General features: G+C 47.3%; 1 protein-coding gene across 1 annotated transcript; it reads left to right on the top strand.

The window, feature by feature from the left end:
• The first annotated feature begins 352 nt into the window (after positions 1-352).
• LOC146157438 (uncharacterized) lies at positions 353-12,662 on the top strand. The gene is made up of 3 exons (XM_083388210.1): positions 353-1,633; positions 6,779-6,885; positions 12,222-12,662. The coding sequence occupies exons 1-3, from the start codon at positions 685-687 to the stop codon at positions 12,660-12,662; spliced, it is 1,497 nt and encodes a 498-aa protein (XP_083244336.1). The 5' UTR covers positions 353-684.
• Positions 12,663-16,149: the final 3,487 nt, after the last annotated feature.

Below are 16,149 nucleotides of genomic sequence, written 5' to 3'. Positions count from 1 at the left end.
GGTGTAAAAGCATAGGAGAGGTTGTACGCGCGCAATGCTCGCGATCAGAGGAAAAGGCAACGTTTAAGTGGCGTGTCGAGTGGCTCTCAGGACCGGCGACCGCTGGATTTCATTCGGGGGCCGCTTAGATAGCGATACAGTCGCGCGACTAAAGAGCATAGGGCTCGAGTGTTTTAACATTTCGGCCTTTTATTGTGGCGACGGGCTTACAAATTAATACCGAGGAGATTAGCACTCGAGCAGCAGGCAGGTTTTCAAAGGGAGGCAGGTCAGCTGAGTTTGACCGGCATTCAAGTAACGTTTTGCCATTGCAACTTTGTTTTGTCTTTCCACAGAGATCCAGTGAGCGGCGCCTGAATTGCACCTGAGTCCCGTATTAAACGTAGCAATTTGCCTTGAAATCCTGTCGCCAGGTGTCGGCTTACCGAAGCAAGCAAGCGACTGAAGAAAGAAAAAGGTGAATTGTCTGTAAAGCCGTGAACAGCGCCCGAGTCTGTTGGCCGGATTAAAAGCAGCTAAAAGCGCCCAGGACGACGACAGAGCCGGCCAGTATTCGATGTGCCCTGCTGCCTACCCGGCGTCCCACAAAGCCTTCCTGTAATAGATCGAGCGGGAATAACGCAGAGATTCCTTGCCTTACCTGCCATCGAGAGCGTCGCGGGCCGAGAGCCAAAAGCGACCCTAATGGAACCGATCGAAATCGCACTCCGCAACTCGAGAGACCAGCTCACCTGCCGCTTTTGCACTTTCGCAAGCGGCCGAGAAATGAGCACCATGTTGATTCGCGCCGCTAAAAGCCGACGACTAGCGGGCGAGAACAGCCAGGTTAAAGCCGCTTTATCATCATCGCTTCCCCAAAGGACGAGACTCCCCGCCGATACGAACTGTTCTTTGCCGCATTCGAAGTTACCTACTAACCGCTTGAACGACGCTATTGCAGAAACAAGAACAACTACAACAACAACAACAACAACGTCGACTCAACACAGAAAGCAAGAGCAACGGCGGTCTCGACTGCCGCGGCTTAATTTCCTCCTAACCCTTGTCGTTTTCGTTCTGCTGTGGTTCACGCAGCAAGCCAGTACTGCCCCATCCAAGCGACGCAGCGTTCGGGAAGAGACTATGAGCGTCGCCGTTGCCAGGCAACTCCTGAGTCCTCCGACCGTGGAGCGACATCTGGGAGCCGCCACCATCTCGTATCCGATCCTCTTCCAATCCTCGGACTTTTTCAGCGCAGAATCTTCAACTTTTCTCGCGTCGTTCAAGACGAAGCGCTCCGTGGACGAAGCGGAAGAGAAAAAGAAGACGAAGAAGACTAAGAGCAAGAGCAAGAGCAAGAGCAAGAGCAAGAGCAAGAGACGCAAGGGCAAGAAGAACAAGAAGAAGCGCAAGAAGAATAAAGGCAAGAAGAGGAGGGGCAAGGGGAAGAAGCGAAAGAACAAAGGGAAGAAGGAAGATTCTGCTGAAAAAGTCAACCTCACCAATCCCCTGAACAACAACAGCCGATCGCCGGGATTCGAGTACACATCCCCGCGCAAACAGAGGTTCTACTCCAAGCATGGATCCTCATTCCACATTGCCATGAAGAAGAACAAAGTCTATGGAGAGCAATCGCACAAGGCCTCCAAATACAGTAAGTAAACTGATGTTTAAAACGTCCTTAATATTATAAAAAAAAACGTGTATTGTGTTGTATAAAAGCCTATACAGAAGTCGGTAGCATTTTAAACGTTTCGAATAACTTTATTCATTTGTAAAATGACATTATTGAAATTGAATAAAGAGTTATTCGACACTTTTAAAATGATATCTACTTCTTTATGGGCTTTGATGTTCTTACTACGTCCTTAATCTTGTGTTTAAATTTAAAGTGAATTTTTACCCTAACGTGTAGTAAGGGGCTGGTGATAATGACCCTTACGCTCAGTGTGGCTTGTAACTGCTGCCAAGACGCGTTTTTTAACTTCGTTTACACCAAGAAAGCGATTTCTGTTAACTGCTATTCTGCCGAGTAAATTAAAATCAATTTTTTAGCTTTTACTTCTCAATTTCCAATTATTCTTATCGAGCAAAATGCGGTACAAACAACATTTTAATGAGGCATGCTCTAGGCGCTTGTATACCTTTACAAATAGAGCTTTGTAGAGGCGGATAAGGTTGCCCCAACTCTTCAGTCTTTCGCAAACAACTCAACGTGCCGTCTTCGCCGTTTGCCATACGAGAAGAGTGTATTAATACTTCGCCAAGCGTCGACGCGTGGTGTATTTCGAAACTAGACGCGACACGGGCGGCGGTATATCAGAGGCGGGGCATTAAGGTGTAATTGACAGCGCGCCGCCGATAAGCGCGATAAAACGGCGATCGGCGTCGGGTTCAAAACGACCGCAGAGCCTACATGTGCAAATGTACGTGGCAGAAAAGCAACGCGCTGAGGCGTTTCGAGTGTTTGCAAAACAGGGCGCATTGTTTAACCCGTCACCACTGGACAGGCTTTGTCTGCGCCGAGATGTCTTGACAGGCCACCCTCGAGGACAGCAACTTTTAAAAGACCTTTTTGTGGCGCGTCCAATCAAGGCGTACATACCCCCTGTCGTGGGAAAATCGCCGGGAAAAGGGGTGCTGGGCAGGGATGGGCCGGCGTGTCTACTTCACAGCACGGCCGGGGCGCCTGGCGAAGTCCCAGTCGCCTCCAAAGACGTGACATTGAGCTACAGGCTCCCCCCCTTACACTGACCAATATTTGTCTTGCGGACGGCGCCCTTCGAGTGTGTTTTATGCGGTGAGCCGATAAACGAGGGATGTGCGACGTCTTAAAGGCCCTAAGCCGACGGGCAAGTGTCGAAAATAGCGCACGGCGATGTGGACTTGCGTGCCGTCCCTTCTCGTGTTTGCTTAAACGTGAGGCACGCGACCGGTGTTACGGGGCCGCTGTGTGGCCGCGTTGTGACAACCGGGCCAAGCGACAAAGCGTCCTGCGGTCGCCGCCCGCAAATCCCATCCTGGAAACGAAAATACAGATATCGGGGAAAACGTATACAGCAGCTCGCCCCCGATAATGCCTTGGAATGCGCCTTGGCCGGCCGAAATAACAAACTCGTGCGACCGGCCCGCGAAATTATAGCCAAATCATGGGGACTGGGCGAGAATTTTCATTTCTGCTCCGCAATTTGTGATTTAGAAAAAAAGCTAGAGAGCGAGACTGTTTGGAGTTTATTGGGTGTGAAAACGCGAAATGAGACAAATCCAATTGTCGGATTGGCGTTGGATCAAACGCGAGGTAATGGCCACCTGACGAAATCGAAATACAACATAGGCAAGGTGTCGCGGTGTGTGTTGCAATATGAAGTAAAGACCTCGAACTCACACGCACCGGACGAAAGCCCGGTTCGCAAACTCCCTGCGTGAGCACCGGTAGTTGTGTCTGCAACCTCCCGCTTCGCCTACGCAAACCTCGGAGTCTCTATAGCAGGGCTACTCAACTTTTTTTTTTCTACTCAACTTTTTTAATTTTTTTTTCAACTTTTTTTTACCCCTAATTTTTTTTTTGTTTCGCTTGGAACCCGGTCTGTAATAAATTTCCAAAAATGATAAATCGACGTCAAAATTAAATCGACTTTCAGAAATATGCAGATGATTTAAGTCAAATAGAGTCTAAATACATTCAGTGGTAAAACGATTTATTCTTTATTAAACCCTTTTTTTTGGAAAAATTGGTTAATTCTTGAATATACAATAATATTTCAATTTGGCCTTCATGGACCCTAAAATTAGTTCACGAACTCCAAGGGGTCAATGGACCCCATTTAAAAAACCCCTGGTCTATACAATGGGTTTAATTCGGATTTATGGTCACGTGAGCAGATCACATGCGTCCTGTCCGACCGAAAACCAAAATACGCACGTCCGTCGCTCGCGTCCGTCAAGACACACGCGCGTTTACCCCACACGGTAAAAGTGCGACCCCCCTCCCGGTCGCGTGTAAACAGGGACCCCGGGGTGAAGCTGAAACAACTGCGGGGTTACGGGGGTCGGGGGCAGGCTGTTGACGCTTTCGCCGCCTCATTGCGCAATCCATCATGTCCTGACGTGGCGTGAAAAAAAAAAAGAATTCGCTGATTCTCGTCCACGGTTTATTCCATAGGAAGGTAAAAAACGAGTTTTTAGTTAACTTTAGGGTTGTTTGCCATACCAGGCCCATATTTTGCCGGATCTCAAAGGTTAAGCAAACCTCGGGATTGGATGGTTGACCGACTATATAGAGGGTATATTTTGCTCGTTTTGTGTGCTCGTACCTAACGCAGCTGTTCCGCCGACATGCGCTTTGAAAAATTGTGAAAAAAAATCCTTTCGCTATCGGGCATTCTTGCGACGAAAGTCATCGTCGTGGGAAAGCCAGCCCCGTCGGGCGTCCTGACCCAAATGCGAAGGCTGATTCATGGCCACACTTACAATACTGTAACTTACCGACCGTTTCAATTACAGCCTTGCATACCCAATCTACAATAACCGCACTGTCCTCCGCCTATACAGGACTCGAAACCTTCGGCAGTAAGCGATGCGCAGGAAATAGGCAATTTAAATGGCGTTTTTTATTTCACAACGAAACCGCAGCGCGTTATGGCAAGAGGCAGCAAGCCAAATCACGTCGATGTATAAAATATGGCGACAAGTCTCGGCCAACAGCCAGAAGCCAGCAGTCGTTTCGCTCGCAATTAGCTCGCCTGTCTGGGGTCGCACAGCGCCGTGGCGCTTCATTTCCTTTGCTGGGCTGCAGACAAGTTCAATGTCGCGGGGAGTGAGTGAAAAGTCGAGTTTGCAGAGCGCACTGGCAACATCCTGATGCGCAGCTGACAGACAGGGCCCAGACCGCGGTCGCTTCCCAATTGAAAATCACGACGATTTAAGATTCATAACCTATCTTGGTCGTAAACTTCCGCGGCCCAATAATTCCCGTTTTCATGTGCTAAAGGCTTCGATCTCGCTACAATACGAATTAAGGGGAGGCTGTTTGACTGGACGACATCGGAAACCGCGCGGCTGATTCTTTAACTTTGCGCCCGCGCACTCGAGAGGTCCGAGCTGGTTATTAGCAATAAATCCCCATCAGGCGATCATTAACCACCGGCTCCACGCCAGATGGGAAACTCTGCTTCTGGGAAAAATCGCTGCTTATTGCGCTTGACCCCGACAAACTACGACGCTAAGCCAGCGGCGAATAGGCGCTTTGCTGCCCGGCGAACAAGGCCTCTTTTACTGATACTTTGCGCCGCGCTTGTTATTTCGCACCCTAAGCCCGCTCGCCACCTTGCAATTAGGCGCCGCCTTACAAGCAAGCCGCCTCCGTGACGTCACAATAGGCCCGGCTACGGGTTGTTTTGGTTCGAAAATCGTGCTGACGGCGGTTACACGTAGACAGGTGATTGCTTTGGCGTTGAACTGGTTTTCCCGTTCATTCTCGATTTACTTCTTCTACACGGTTTGGTTAGGTTTCGCAATATATTGCTGGAAAATAGCTCTTTGTGGCCTTGCGAATAAGGAGTATGGTGACACATTAAGGGATAATTACAAAGCCAATTAAAGCCGCGGAAATTTTGCTAAGGCGGGGAAACTCGACCGCAAACATCGAGTACACAAACGCCTCCAATGTGGGCGTGGAAAATTGAAAAAATAATCGCGAGCGGCGTTCCAAATTATTCCGCCAAAGGTCGCGGAAACTCCCCGGTAAAGAATTCCCAGGTTTCTCGAAAAATAACTCTATATTGGCACGCACTCATAGACGTAGAAAGCTGGCGACACGTCCAAGTACACGCAAATCCACTTTGTCGGCGGTCCGGGATTACCTATACGATGCAAAATGCGAAATGTAATGGCACCAAAGATCTAACAATAACGTTAATCCTCCCGGAGTGGCGTTAAAAGCAAGCCAGCGGCCGTTGTTTAGAGTGTCGGTCAGGGGAAACGTAATTGCGCGTCCGCTCGCCAATAAGCATGTAATTTTTCGTGCCTAATACCTGCAGCGCGCGTCCTCGGTATCAGTAATGGGTCGCGTGGCCCCACGAGACATCGCGGCCGCCATTGTGAGCGCACAAGGCCCCGAAGGAAATGAAACAATTGCGCACTAATGGCGACTTGTTCCTGTGATTGAAAACAGAAACGAGACCGAAGTGCGTATTACGACCAATCCCCAAATGGCCTTACTGTGTCAGCCTTTGTAATCTATAGCGACTGGGACAATGTAAAAACGGCGGTAATTTGCAGCACAGCACCTTTGGGTCTCTGTGTTGGAATTGTGCGAGACGAAACGCTCCTATAGAGTTGCTGATTTCAAACCGCAATTGATATGTAGCGTTTTACTGCGTGTTTGTTTGTTTGTTTTACAGACGCTTAAGATGTCTGTTTTACACAGCGAAACAAGTTTTCTATTTACTCTAAAAAATATTTCCTGTTTGGGAGCGTAATGGTTGGAGGTTGTAGTAAGACGTAGTAAGAATATCAAAGCCCACAAAGAAGTAGGTTCATTTTTAACGTTTCGAGTAACTCTTTATCCATTGTTAGAAATAAATAAAGAGTTACCAAAACTTTCAAAATGATACCAACTTCTGTTTGGGCTTTGACAGTGTTACTATTTTCCTGCTTTGATGAAACTATTTCCTGCTTTAAGTCTACAAATCCATTTCAAGTTACCCGCAAATTTTAATTTCTCTTAATACTGTCTGCGGTATAGATTTCTTACATATGTGTTGCATACAAAGCTAATTGTGTGTGCGTTTTGTTGCAGCCATCTTGGAAGTGAGGAGCGTTCAGAACGACGGAGTGCTCACGATACGGGGAGTCGAGTCCGGAAGATACCTGTGCGTTACAAAGCAGGGAAAAGTCAAAGCCAAGGTAAGAATCCTTATCCATACATTTCTTAGTTTTAAGATATGGTGTGCAAAGATGTTGGTCACTTTTCGCTGCAGAACCTTTGAAGTTTGAGTCGATGTTTTTCAGTCAAATTTGGTCGAAATGAGAAATGAGAATAGCTTTTTTTTACCTCCTTATAAAAATTAAAAAAATATTTATCAGAATAAAAATCAAATATCGAAAAGTCATTTTTTTTACATGGAAACAATGGCCGAAAAACCTTAACGCTTATCGAGTCCATTTTAGGGGAGTTTGGTCGATATGATAAATGAGAATATGTTTATTGTTTATTTTACCTCACCAAAAAAATTAAAAATAATAATATCGAAATCGATCTTTTTTTAAATAAATACAATCGTCGCTAAACCTTAACGCCTATCGAGTCCTTTGGAACACAATACACGTTTTTTATGGTAATTTCAGTAAAAATACTCACACTAATGATTGCATGAGGTATTGCCGAAACCTCTGTAAACAGCGAAATGTCGGTTTAATTGAATATAATTGCTTTAGTATTTCTATCGAGTTCATTTCTGAGGAAAATATAATATATTCTCAGGAGACATATAAACTCGGTGAATTTTCCCGACCTGCTGTAAGGTCGACTCTGGGTCGCAGCGCTAACGTGTCAATTCCTGGTAAAAGCGAAAACGCTTCCTTGCGATTCGGCTAAATCGTCCCGGCGTGGTTTTGACAAAAGCAACGCTTCGCCTGCGACAATTATCTCCTACAATAAACCATAAAGCTTCACAACTCGGAGGCCCCCAATTTGTGCCGAGCGCGACGTGCAGCGCCCCCCAGCGGTGACCGTGGGCGACACGCGACATTAATTGCCCCCCGATCTGCGTCATAGTGCTGGGCGGCGACCCTGACGCGGAAACCGGGCCCCGTAGTTTGACAATCAGTGGCTGACCTTAATGACCATTCGTGCAGTGGTCAGCCTTTTTTCTTGCCCCGTTGGCCAGGGCTTTAGGGAAAAGGGTCTTTTCTTTAAGTGCGCTGGAAAAAGACAGACGTTGTAACAAAACCTTTTCGCTAACAAAGGCGTTAAAATTGAATTGCAAATCTAACCGTGTCAGTTTTATCGCATTTAAATTCCTATTTAATTCACCCACTAAAAAGCGTGTTTTGTATAATAGCTTAAAAAATTCGTCGACAATTATGTTAAAAAATGGGCACGATTTGTAAACTGCTACAGAGTTTAAATCTATACTTGACTTTTATTGTTGGGTTAAATTTCAAGCCTATTTGTGTATTTAAAATTGAAGTCACTTTATCGAATCTCCATTCAAATCACCGATTAGAAAAGCACGTTTGCATAACAGCCTAAAAAGCACGATTGGCAAAACTCCACAGTGTTTAAATCCACTCAAGTTTGCTTGTAATTTCCAAGACTATTTGCGTGTTTAAGTGGCGTTGTTTCGTCATCGCTATATTCAGAGAGATTTAGTTGCGTTTAGCGGCACGCAAAAAATCGCGTCGGAAATACACAAGTGCTATTCCGGACGCACGAAAAGCAAAAGTTGTCTTTCGCGCTAAAGCCCTCGCTGAAGGCCACAAAACAAGGTCGCACGTCAGCGGAACAGCTCGTGTACACAACGCGCGTAGGGCCCTGTCATATTCAAGGGCGGTCGCTTTATCGGCAAAACCAACAAGGGCCAGCGAAATCCGCCAGGCGAAAATGTAGCGAATTCTCGTTTCGCCGATCATACATCAGCGTGTTATTTTCGACGCGCTTTCTCTCTCCTTACATCTATATACTTCGTTTTTGACAGCGCAAACAATTTATTTTTCTTTTTGGGGGTGAAAGCCTTTGTGCGCAGCCGCTTTAATTTAATTCCCGGGGATGGTGAAAAGCGTCCTATAGGGCAATTTTCAGGGACCCCCGCCACGGTTAGGCGCCCCACTATGCACCCTGGGGGAAATAGTTACCCCATGGGGACCCCCGTATCGCGCGAATAATAAGTCCGCGTTTTAATTCGGCACAACGCTCACATCAAGCGGTATAGGTTCAGTTCAAAAGTTTTCGGGCGGAAATTTACAGAGGTCGCTAAAACAGCAAAATCGTGCAAGCGGGGCAGCTCAGACAACAAGGCCACACCCCAGAGCTTGTCCTTTCCCAGGTCGCCTATCCTTAAGGCGAGTTACGCTCAATAAATTTTCGCGCATTTTTAGGACCCGTGTCGCCACTCGAAAAAGTAACGCGACAATCGCGTGTAAACGCAGACGCGAGAAAAAAACATTGTCGAAAGGTTATCTTAGGCCCGCCCATGGCCCCTTGTATATTGACCAACACAACAGTATACACAACACTGTTTAAATCCGACGCTGGCCTTAATTGCTTTAGAAGCGGTCTCAATTAAACCACTTTGAGTGCTACTTCCGCACCTTGCCCATTGCTTTTGCGTTCGAGGGAAGAACGACTTCCCCCCAGAAAGGCGAAAGACAGGGGCCATAGGGCTTGAGTGACGTGGGACTTTGGGTTCAAGGTGGCTCTGATGACCGATAATTTGCCGCCAACCCTTCATTTGGCTTCGGCGAGCGGCCCTGAGCGCTAATTCGCTGCCTCGTCGCCCTGGACGATTGTATTTCGACACCGGGCCGAACGACAGTCGCTATTAGGGACGCTGAGAAAGTGCGACTGATGGATGCTTAAAGGAAGGGCCAGGCGCGATCGTGAATCACGAACGAAGGCGCTAATCACGCTGCAAAGATACGGCGACCTAAAGGGGGCAATTAGCCGACTCATCAAAGCACCGCTGCCTGGCGAACGCGCAAAGTCGCCTGTCATAAGTCGCGCTTAACCTCGTAGCTCTAAATCGCGTTGTACGACATTATTTTTAACCTGTAGCTTACGTGGAGCGAAACAATGTTGTTTCTGGCGCCGCGGACCCATTTTCAGGCCCTCGTGGCTCAATTGGCCCCTAAGATCAAGGGGGCACCATGTACGCCTTTCCGGCGCGGGTATGCCCCTTGCCCCTTCCCCGCCCCGAGCACACTTACCCAGTCGCGCCAGGGCGAGGGGGGCCTGGGGGTCCGTTCTGCCACTTGCTAATCCCCGGTGAAGCCTGACGTGACCAAGACGCTTGGGGCCGGATCAGACGCCCCCGAAGCCCCAAGTTCGTGCCGCGTTGAAGGCAAGAGCTGACAAGTTCATGTGCAATGAAATGGCGGGCAACTTTCGCCGGTCGAGTGGCTTATGCGATGTCAAGATAGACGTAATAAGAATATCAAAGCCCATACAGAAGTAGGTAGCATTTTGAACGATTCGATCGAATCTTCTGTATGGGCTTTGATATTCTTACTACGTCTTACTACAACCTCCAACCATTATGCTCCGATGTCAAGATGGATTTGCGGTTTCGTATATAGGCATTGCAACAAAAAGCGACACTGCGAAGGCTTTAAATAGGCGGTTTTAACAAACGGCTGTTGAAAATAGCGCTTAGACCAAGCGAGAATTCCAGTAACAATTGAAGAACCTGTGTCTCTGCGCTGATGTATTTTTTAGCGCGTCGCTAGTCTCTAGTGTAAATTGACTTGCGTGAAAACATTCAAGTCCACCACTGATAAAGAGTTATTAGATTAAGATGCTGAAAGTTTACACTATTTTGCTGAGTTTGGTTTTGCCTAAGACTGGCAACAGCGAGTATAATGACTTATGGACACCGTTCGCGTCAAAAAAACAGGCACATTCTTCACCCACAGTGGGGGGCTATAAAGTGTGTGATCACTTTGCATGCGAGGTAGGGGGTGGCGGGCGTCACCCACGAAGATAGCCCCACTTTCGCGCCCCCCAACAAATCGAGCGTTTACAATGGTTCGAGATTACGCGCGCACGTCAGCACCATTGTTGGCTGCGATGAGAAATCGCGTGTTATCTTCATTGCCAGATTGCCGAAAAACGGGGCCTCGCGACGACGACAATAGGGGCTTTTCGCTAAGTGCCACCGTCCCTAACCGTGTACTACAAGCTGTGTCACGCGACGCGGCGCTATAGCATAAGTCGAACGGAGATGTTTATCTCGTATGGGTTGGCTACGACCTGGACTTCGCAAAGCGGCAGGCGCGACTGGCACGTCTCGAGGCTCTAAAAGGCGGAAAGTCGCGCGTCCACTTTACTCAAAAGTCGTCGGAATGCCAGCTATCCGAGAGCTTGGGTTGATATCGTTTTTTGTCGCCGGGAGTCGACCCCGAAACACAGTGGGAAACGGGCGCGATAAACATCAGCGCTGCGAACTCGAGGCGGGCCGCGGCACACTTCAAAGACGCCGCCCCCCCGCCCTTCCAAACCCGGCCCGCTGGTCTTGAGGACTCAGTGAAGCCTAGAGGTTGGCCTTTCTCCGATACACACTATAAAAGATTGTTGCGACCGCAAGTTTGTTTCCAAATCGCTTCCGCATTTTTTCACGACGCTACTGCTTTATTTTTCGCCGCCCGACATACGATAGGCTGCGCAGGGGTATTGGGTTACGCGGTGGCGCGCGCAGGGTCCCGAACCCAAAGCGCGGACAATGGCCAGGCACGCAAATGCCCCTATTCTGGCGTCCTGACCGCGACCACTCCCCCCCAAACAGCAGCCGGCCGTGTTGGGGCACCAAACAGCCCTGACCCTGCACTTTTTACCCGCCGCCCTCTTTCGAGCGTTTTCGAGCACAATGGCCGCCTGCAAGAGCGAAATCCGAGACGGGCTGCCTGGCTCGGCGTACAAACATTAGCACGTGTTGGCTGGAACCGGACACCAGGCGTCTCGGCCAGTAGGGGACACGGGCATGCGCGTGAATGGCGACTCCAAGACCTAGAGGCCGCTATTGCAATTAATGCGGTCTTTGGATGTCACGGCTAATCCCTCTTCGCCTTAATATAGCCACAAGCCCCTTTGGCGCGGCTTTGCGCGTTTCTAGCCCCCCTAGGATTACGTAATCCCCCGGGGATTGCGGACAGTTGGAAAACAGGATTGCTATGCAGCTCGAAAAACGGCAGCAATGCGACAAGCTGAGGCGCAGGATCGAGTTACCTGTTTACTCTTTTTTTAAAGTATTTGCACCAAAACGCCGAATCAAACTTCATTTCGTTCTGCACGACTTTATAAAATAATTTTGGGTAAACTATGCACGGATCTGTAATGGAGCTTGATAATAAATTGCAAAGCCAAAAAGGTCGAGTAGATCGACACATTAACTGAAGATGATACAAGCTCGTATCGAAACGTCTTAATCAAGATGATGTCGATCTACTCGATCATTTTGGCTTTGCAAAACTGCTTTTGTTGTAAAGATTCCGGCAGAGGTTTAACCCCCCTTTCTTTTTGCTCACAGAGAAAGTACAAGAAGTCGATGTGCCGCTTCCAAGAGCGAATCCTCACCAACCGGCAGAACACCTACGAGTCCTTCTCGTGCAAGGGCTGCTTCCTCACGGTAAAGGGCGCAGGCAAGCTGGGAAGAATCAAGGGCAAGAACCCGAACCTGCCCGCCAGTCAATTCCTACCTCGTTCCCCAACCCGAGCAACAGCCCAAGCGGCAAAACGCGGCCCTGTAATCACGATGGACATCAGTGGCCTTATGACGTCAGCAGGGGTGGGGCCCACGCCCGTGGGGCTCTCAGCCGGCGTCGCTGACCCTGCCAAGGGACCGGCGCCGACGCTGCTCGGGACCCGCCTCCCAGGAATTCGCTCGAAAGGGCGAAAGCGAAAGTCGCCGCCGGGACACTCCAGAAAGCAGCGGCGTCACAGACACGATTCCAAGGACCTTGAGCGCTGATGACGAAATCGGCAACCTGTGGAAGGCAAGCTTTAGCCCTGATGTGTCTCTGGCGTGTGACTTGGCTGTGGAATGCGTCTGGCCATGCTGGAACGGCTACAGAAGACGACGCGCGCAATTGGCAAGGCGACGCCGCCCGCTTTCGCGCAATGATAAACGACTATCGGGGGCCGGAGTGGGTAAACGGTCGGCACCCCTCGTTTAACCCCCAAAACCAGACTTGTCGTTCAACTTCAAACGCAACGCCGCCTTTTAAACTAACGCGACTCAAACCTTCTCGACCAATCGCGGCCCCGGAAGCAATGCTTTTCGAATTTTTTCGTGACACCGATGGGGAGGGGGCGTGGATTTTACCCCCCTCCGAGTCTTTCTTTTTTCTCCTTACCTTTTACCTCCTCGCAATTCTTCGAATCGCAAAACGCAACGACGACGTGAAGTCTGCCGAAATTTCAAGGACTGCTGGATGTGTCTTTCAAACTTGTACCGTTGTGTTGTGCTGGGTGTGACTTGAAACGACAAAAAACAAACTTTGTCATTGCCCTGACAAAAATGCCTTCGTTTGCTTGGCGTCGACGGTTACGCGAAAAATATATATATTTATTATTATTATGTTGTTGTTGTTTTCGCTGCTCTCTCGCGGCGCTGGATTCTGCGATTATGTTTGTATGTTAACCGCTACTTCGTCTCACTGTAGTTTATTGTGCCTTTTTATTTAAACCATTCTACCCGCGCGTTGTTTTGCAAAGGTACATGTCTCGTTTAGCGAAAACAAAATCGTTTTTCAATTTCTGGAAGCATTCCTTACGTGCCTTAACCACCAAGCAGCCTTAAAATGCATCGCATCATTCCATGTATAGAGCCTCGTGCAGCCTTCGTTGGTAAAACTCTGCCGTTTAATACCGTTAAATCAAAATACAGTTTCGCACATATACAGAGTGGGCCAAAAGTTATTAAGCTTTTTTGAGGTAACATTGAATGGCCACCACGCTCACCTGACCTGACACCAATGGATTTCTTTTTTTGGGGGTGTTGTAAAGAACAAGGTGTGTGAAAAGAACCCCAAAACAATAAATTTACTTTTAGACCCAAACCCTATTTTTTAGATCTGTAAGCCTACTTTTGTTCCCCTCTGTATATTTTTTGGAAACCCGCATTCGAGACCAAAATCGTTTCCTTCAGCATTCGCCGTGTTGTCTGTCCGTTTCGTTTTTCTACCAGCCGCTTTACGATTCTCGATAGTTTCACGTCGTTCCTTTGTCGTCGTTTAAGGGTGTCGATCCTTTTCTGGACGACGCCGCCACCGCCGTGTAATTATCGACATGTCGCCCGTCCTTTTCCTTTTTTCTATTTATTGCGCCCCCTATTCAGAAAAAATACATTCAACGAAAGATCCTATATGTTTTTGCGTCGTTTCCGTTAGGGTGAATTGTTACCAAGGCAGTCTAACATAGTTCAGGAAACACTAACCTTTATAACAAAAAGCTTAAACTAAACTATTGAGCCAGGAAATAAAAAGGACTCTACGTATAGAAAGGGAAGATCGTTACCATAACGGTATTAATTAGACCAAATTAGTAGTAGCGAACGAGTGTGATAGATAAAAATAGATTGGCCAGTTGTTCAGTGATCCTTATGAGACGTGTATAATGTTAGATGAATAATATAGTCATTCCGATTAGAATAGTCAGTAGTTCTGTCGATATTTTAAAACTGCTACGACATTTTCATTATGCAAACGCCGCCTGGTGCGCGTTCGCGTGCAATACAAAATGTGCCGCGCCACAGTAAGCAATAAAGTTTCAAAAATGACGTCACAAATTGACGTCACACTACAAATAAACTTTCGAAATCTGCAGTTTTCGGTTCACTAAATGTGAAGGTAAAACAGAGTCTAAATACATTCAGTTCAAAAACGTTTTATTTTTAATTAACTCTTTTCTTAGAAAAATCGATTACCTAATTGAAATATTAGTGTATATTTTACAAGTTACCATTTTTTTCCCTGTTTAAGAAACCCTTACCTAAATAGATGCGACTGCTAATGGATGTGCAATTAAAATAATCTGTAACTGATAATAATAATAATTTTCTGTAAACCGAAAGTGTAGCGCCGACCTTATATATGTTTTAGCAATCAACAAAAGAACCAAATTATAAATAAGACAAATATAGGTACATTCATTACAGAAATTGCGTGAACAGAACTTTATTCATACCATGTATAGGACACAGAGAGGCAAGTTAAAACCATCAATATAGTTGGTTAAAAAGTTGGACCGAGAAACAGAAGCTGGTGCGATTTCTGAAGCAACTTTTACAAATTTATAAGTGCATAACACAGTATCGAATGCATATTATACACTTGGTTATTTTTTTATATTAATAGACATTTGTAGGCTATCTGATCGTCAGATCTTACGTGGAAGAATTGACAATATATTTAGACGCAAGAGGTAAGGAAATTATTTTTAAAAATCCCGTTCCACGTTGCACACATCTGGACGCCAGAATACTCCCTTCCTGACCTGTTATCAAATATTAATTTGCCAAGGCACGACGACAAAGAAGATATAGGTCATCGGAAAAGGTCAGCTTATATCGTAAAAACGCGATAACGAATGTCACGTTTTACACTTCTTACTCAACAATCGTTAACCCCTTAACCTATAATCACCAACCGCAGGCGCTATATTAAATCCCCACAAACCCCGAAGGATTAAGTCTAGCGTTAAGATCTGCTTAATGCCGTATAGCGCACAGGCGTCTATTATAACGCCTTCAAGATGCGCTGCTGTAATTGTCGGTTGTATGAATATGACGTACGTCCAAGAACAGGATGCTTCTAGCACGGCGAAAGCAACAAGGAGTTAACACTAACAGCGCAAGCGCAACAATGAAATCGGGCTGGCAGCTAAATCGCCGGGCGGAGCCTATGGCAAATGAGGAGCAATGCGGCTTTCTTAGCCTCAAAACGTGATAACCAACAGCAAGGATAATAGCCGGCCTTCGCGGCTTGTTGGTGTAGGGCGGTGCAGTAATTGCCGCATTCGGTGTGCCTCGTCAACTTCCCGGCCGGTTTACGCGGCCGCTCAAAATCGGGCCGGCTCCTTTATGCGCCCAGTTTTTACCCCTAAATGTGGGTTAAACGGCACAAAAGTGGTAGGAAAAAATTTACCCAGGTTGCGCTTAAGGTGTAATTTGTAACCAGTCAACTTGTGAAAAAAATCGACAAAAATGGCTTTGGTGAGTTAGCCAAGAAACCTGGCCGTTTTGCATCACGGCGAGGCCACGTTCGCACTTATGAGGAACCGGCCACATGCGATTTGCCGTCAATATACGCGGTGTTCGTGCTTAACGAGCTAATAGCCGAAAGTTAAACGCCTGTAAGAGGATTAGCACGGGCGGCTTATGCGTCAATGTACACCGATTGCAGGGACAGGCCGTTCCTTTCTCTCTCATTTGGCCGCGCTTTTAATTGAAACTAATT

The sequence above is a fragment of the Ascidiella aspersa genome, chromosome 4 (assembly GCF_963924565.1).
Source record: "Ascidiella aspersa chromosome 4, kaAscAspe10.2, whole genome shotgun sequence".
Lineage (NCBI taxonomy): Eukaryota > Metazoa > Chordata > Ascidiacea > Phlebobranchia > Ascidiidae > Ascidiella > Ascidiella aspersa.
This window is presented reverse-complemented; position numbering and strand designations above follow the sequence as displayed.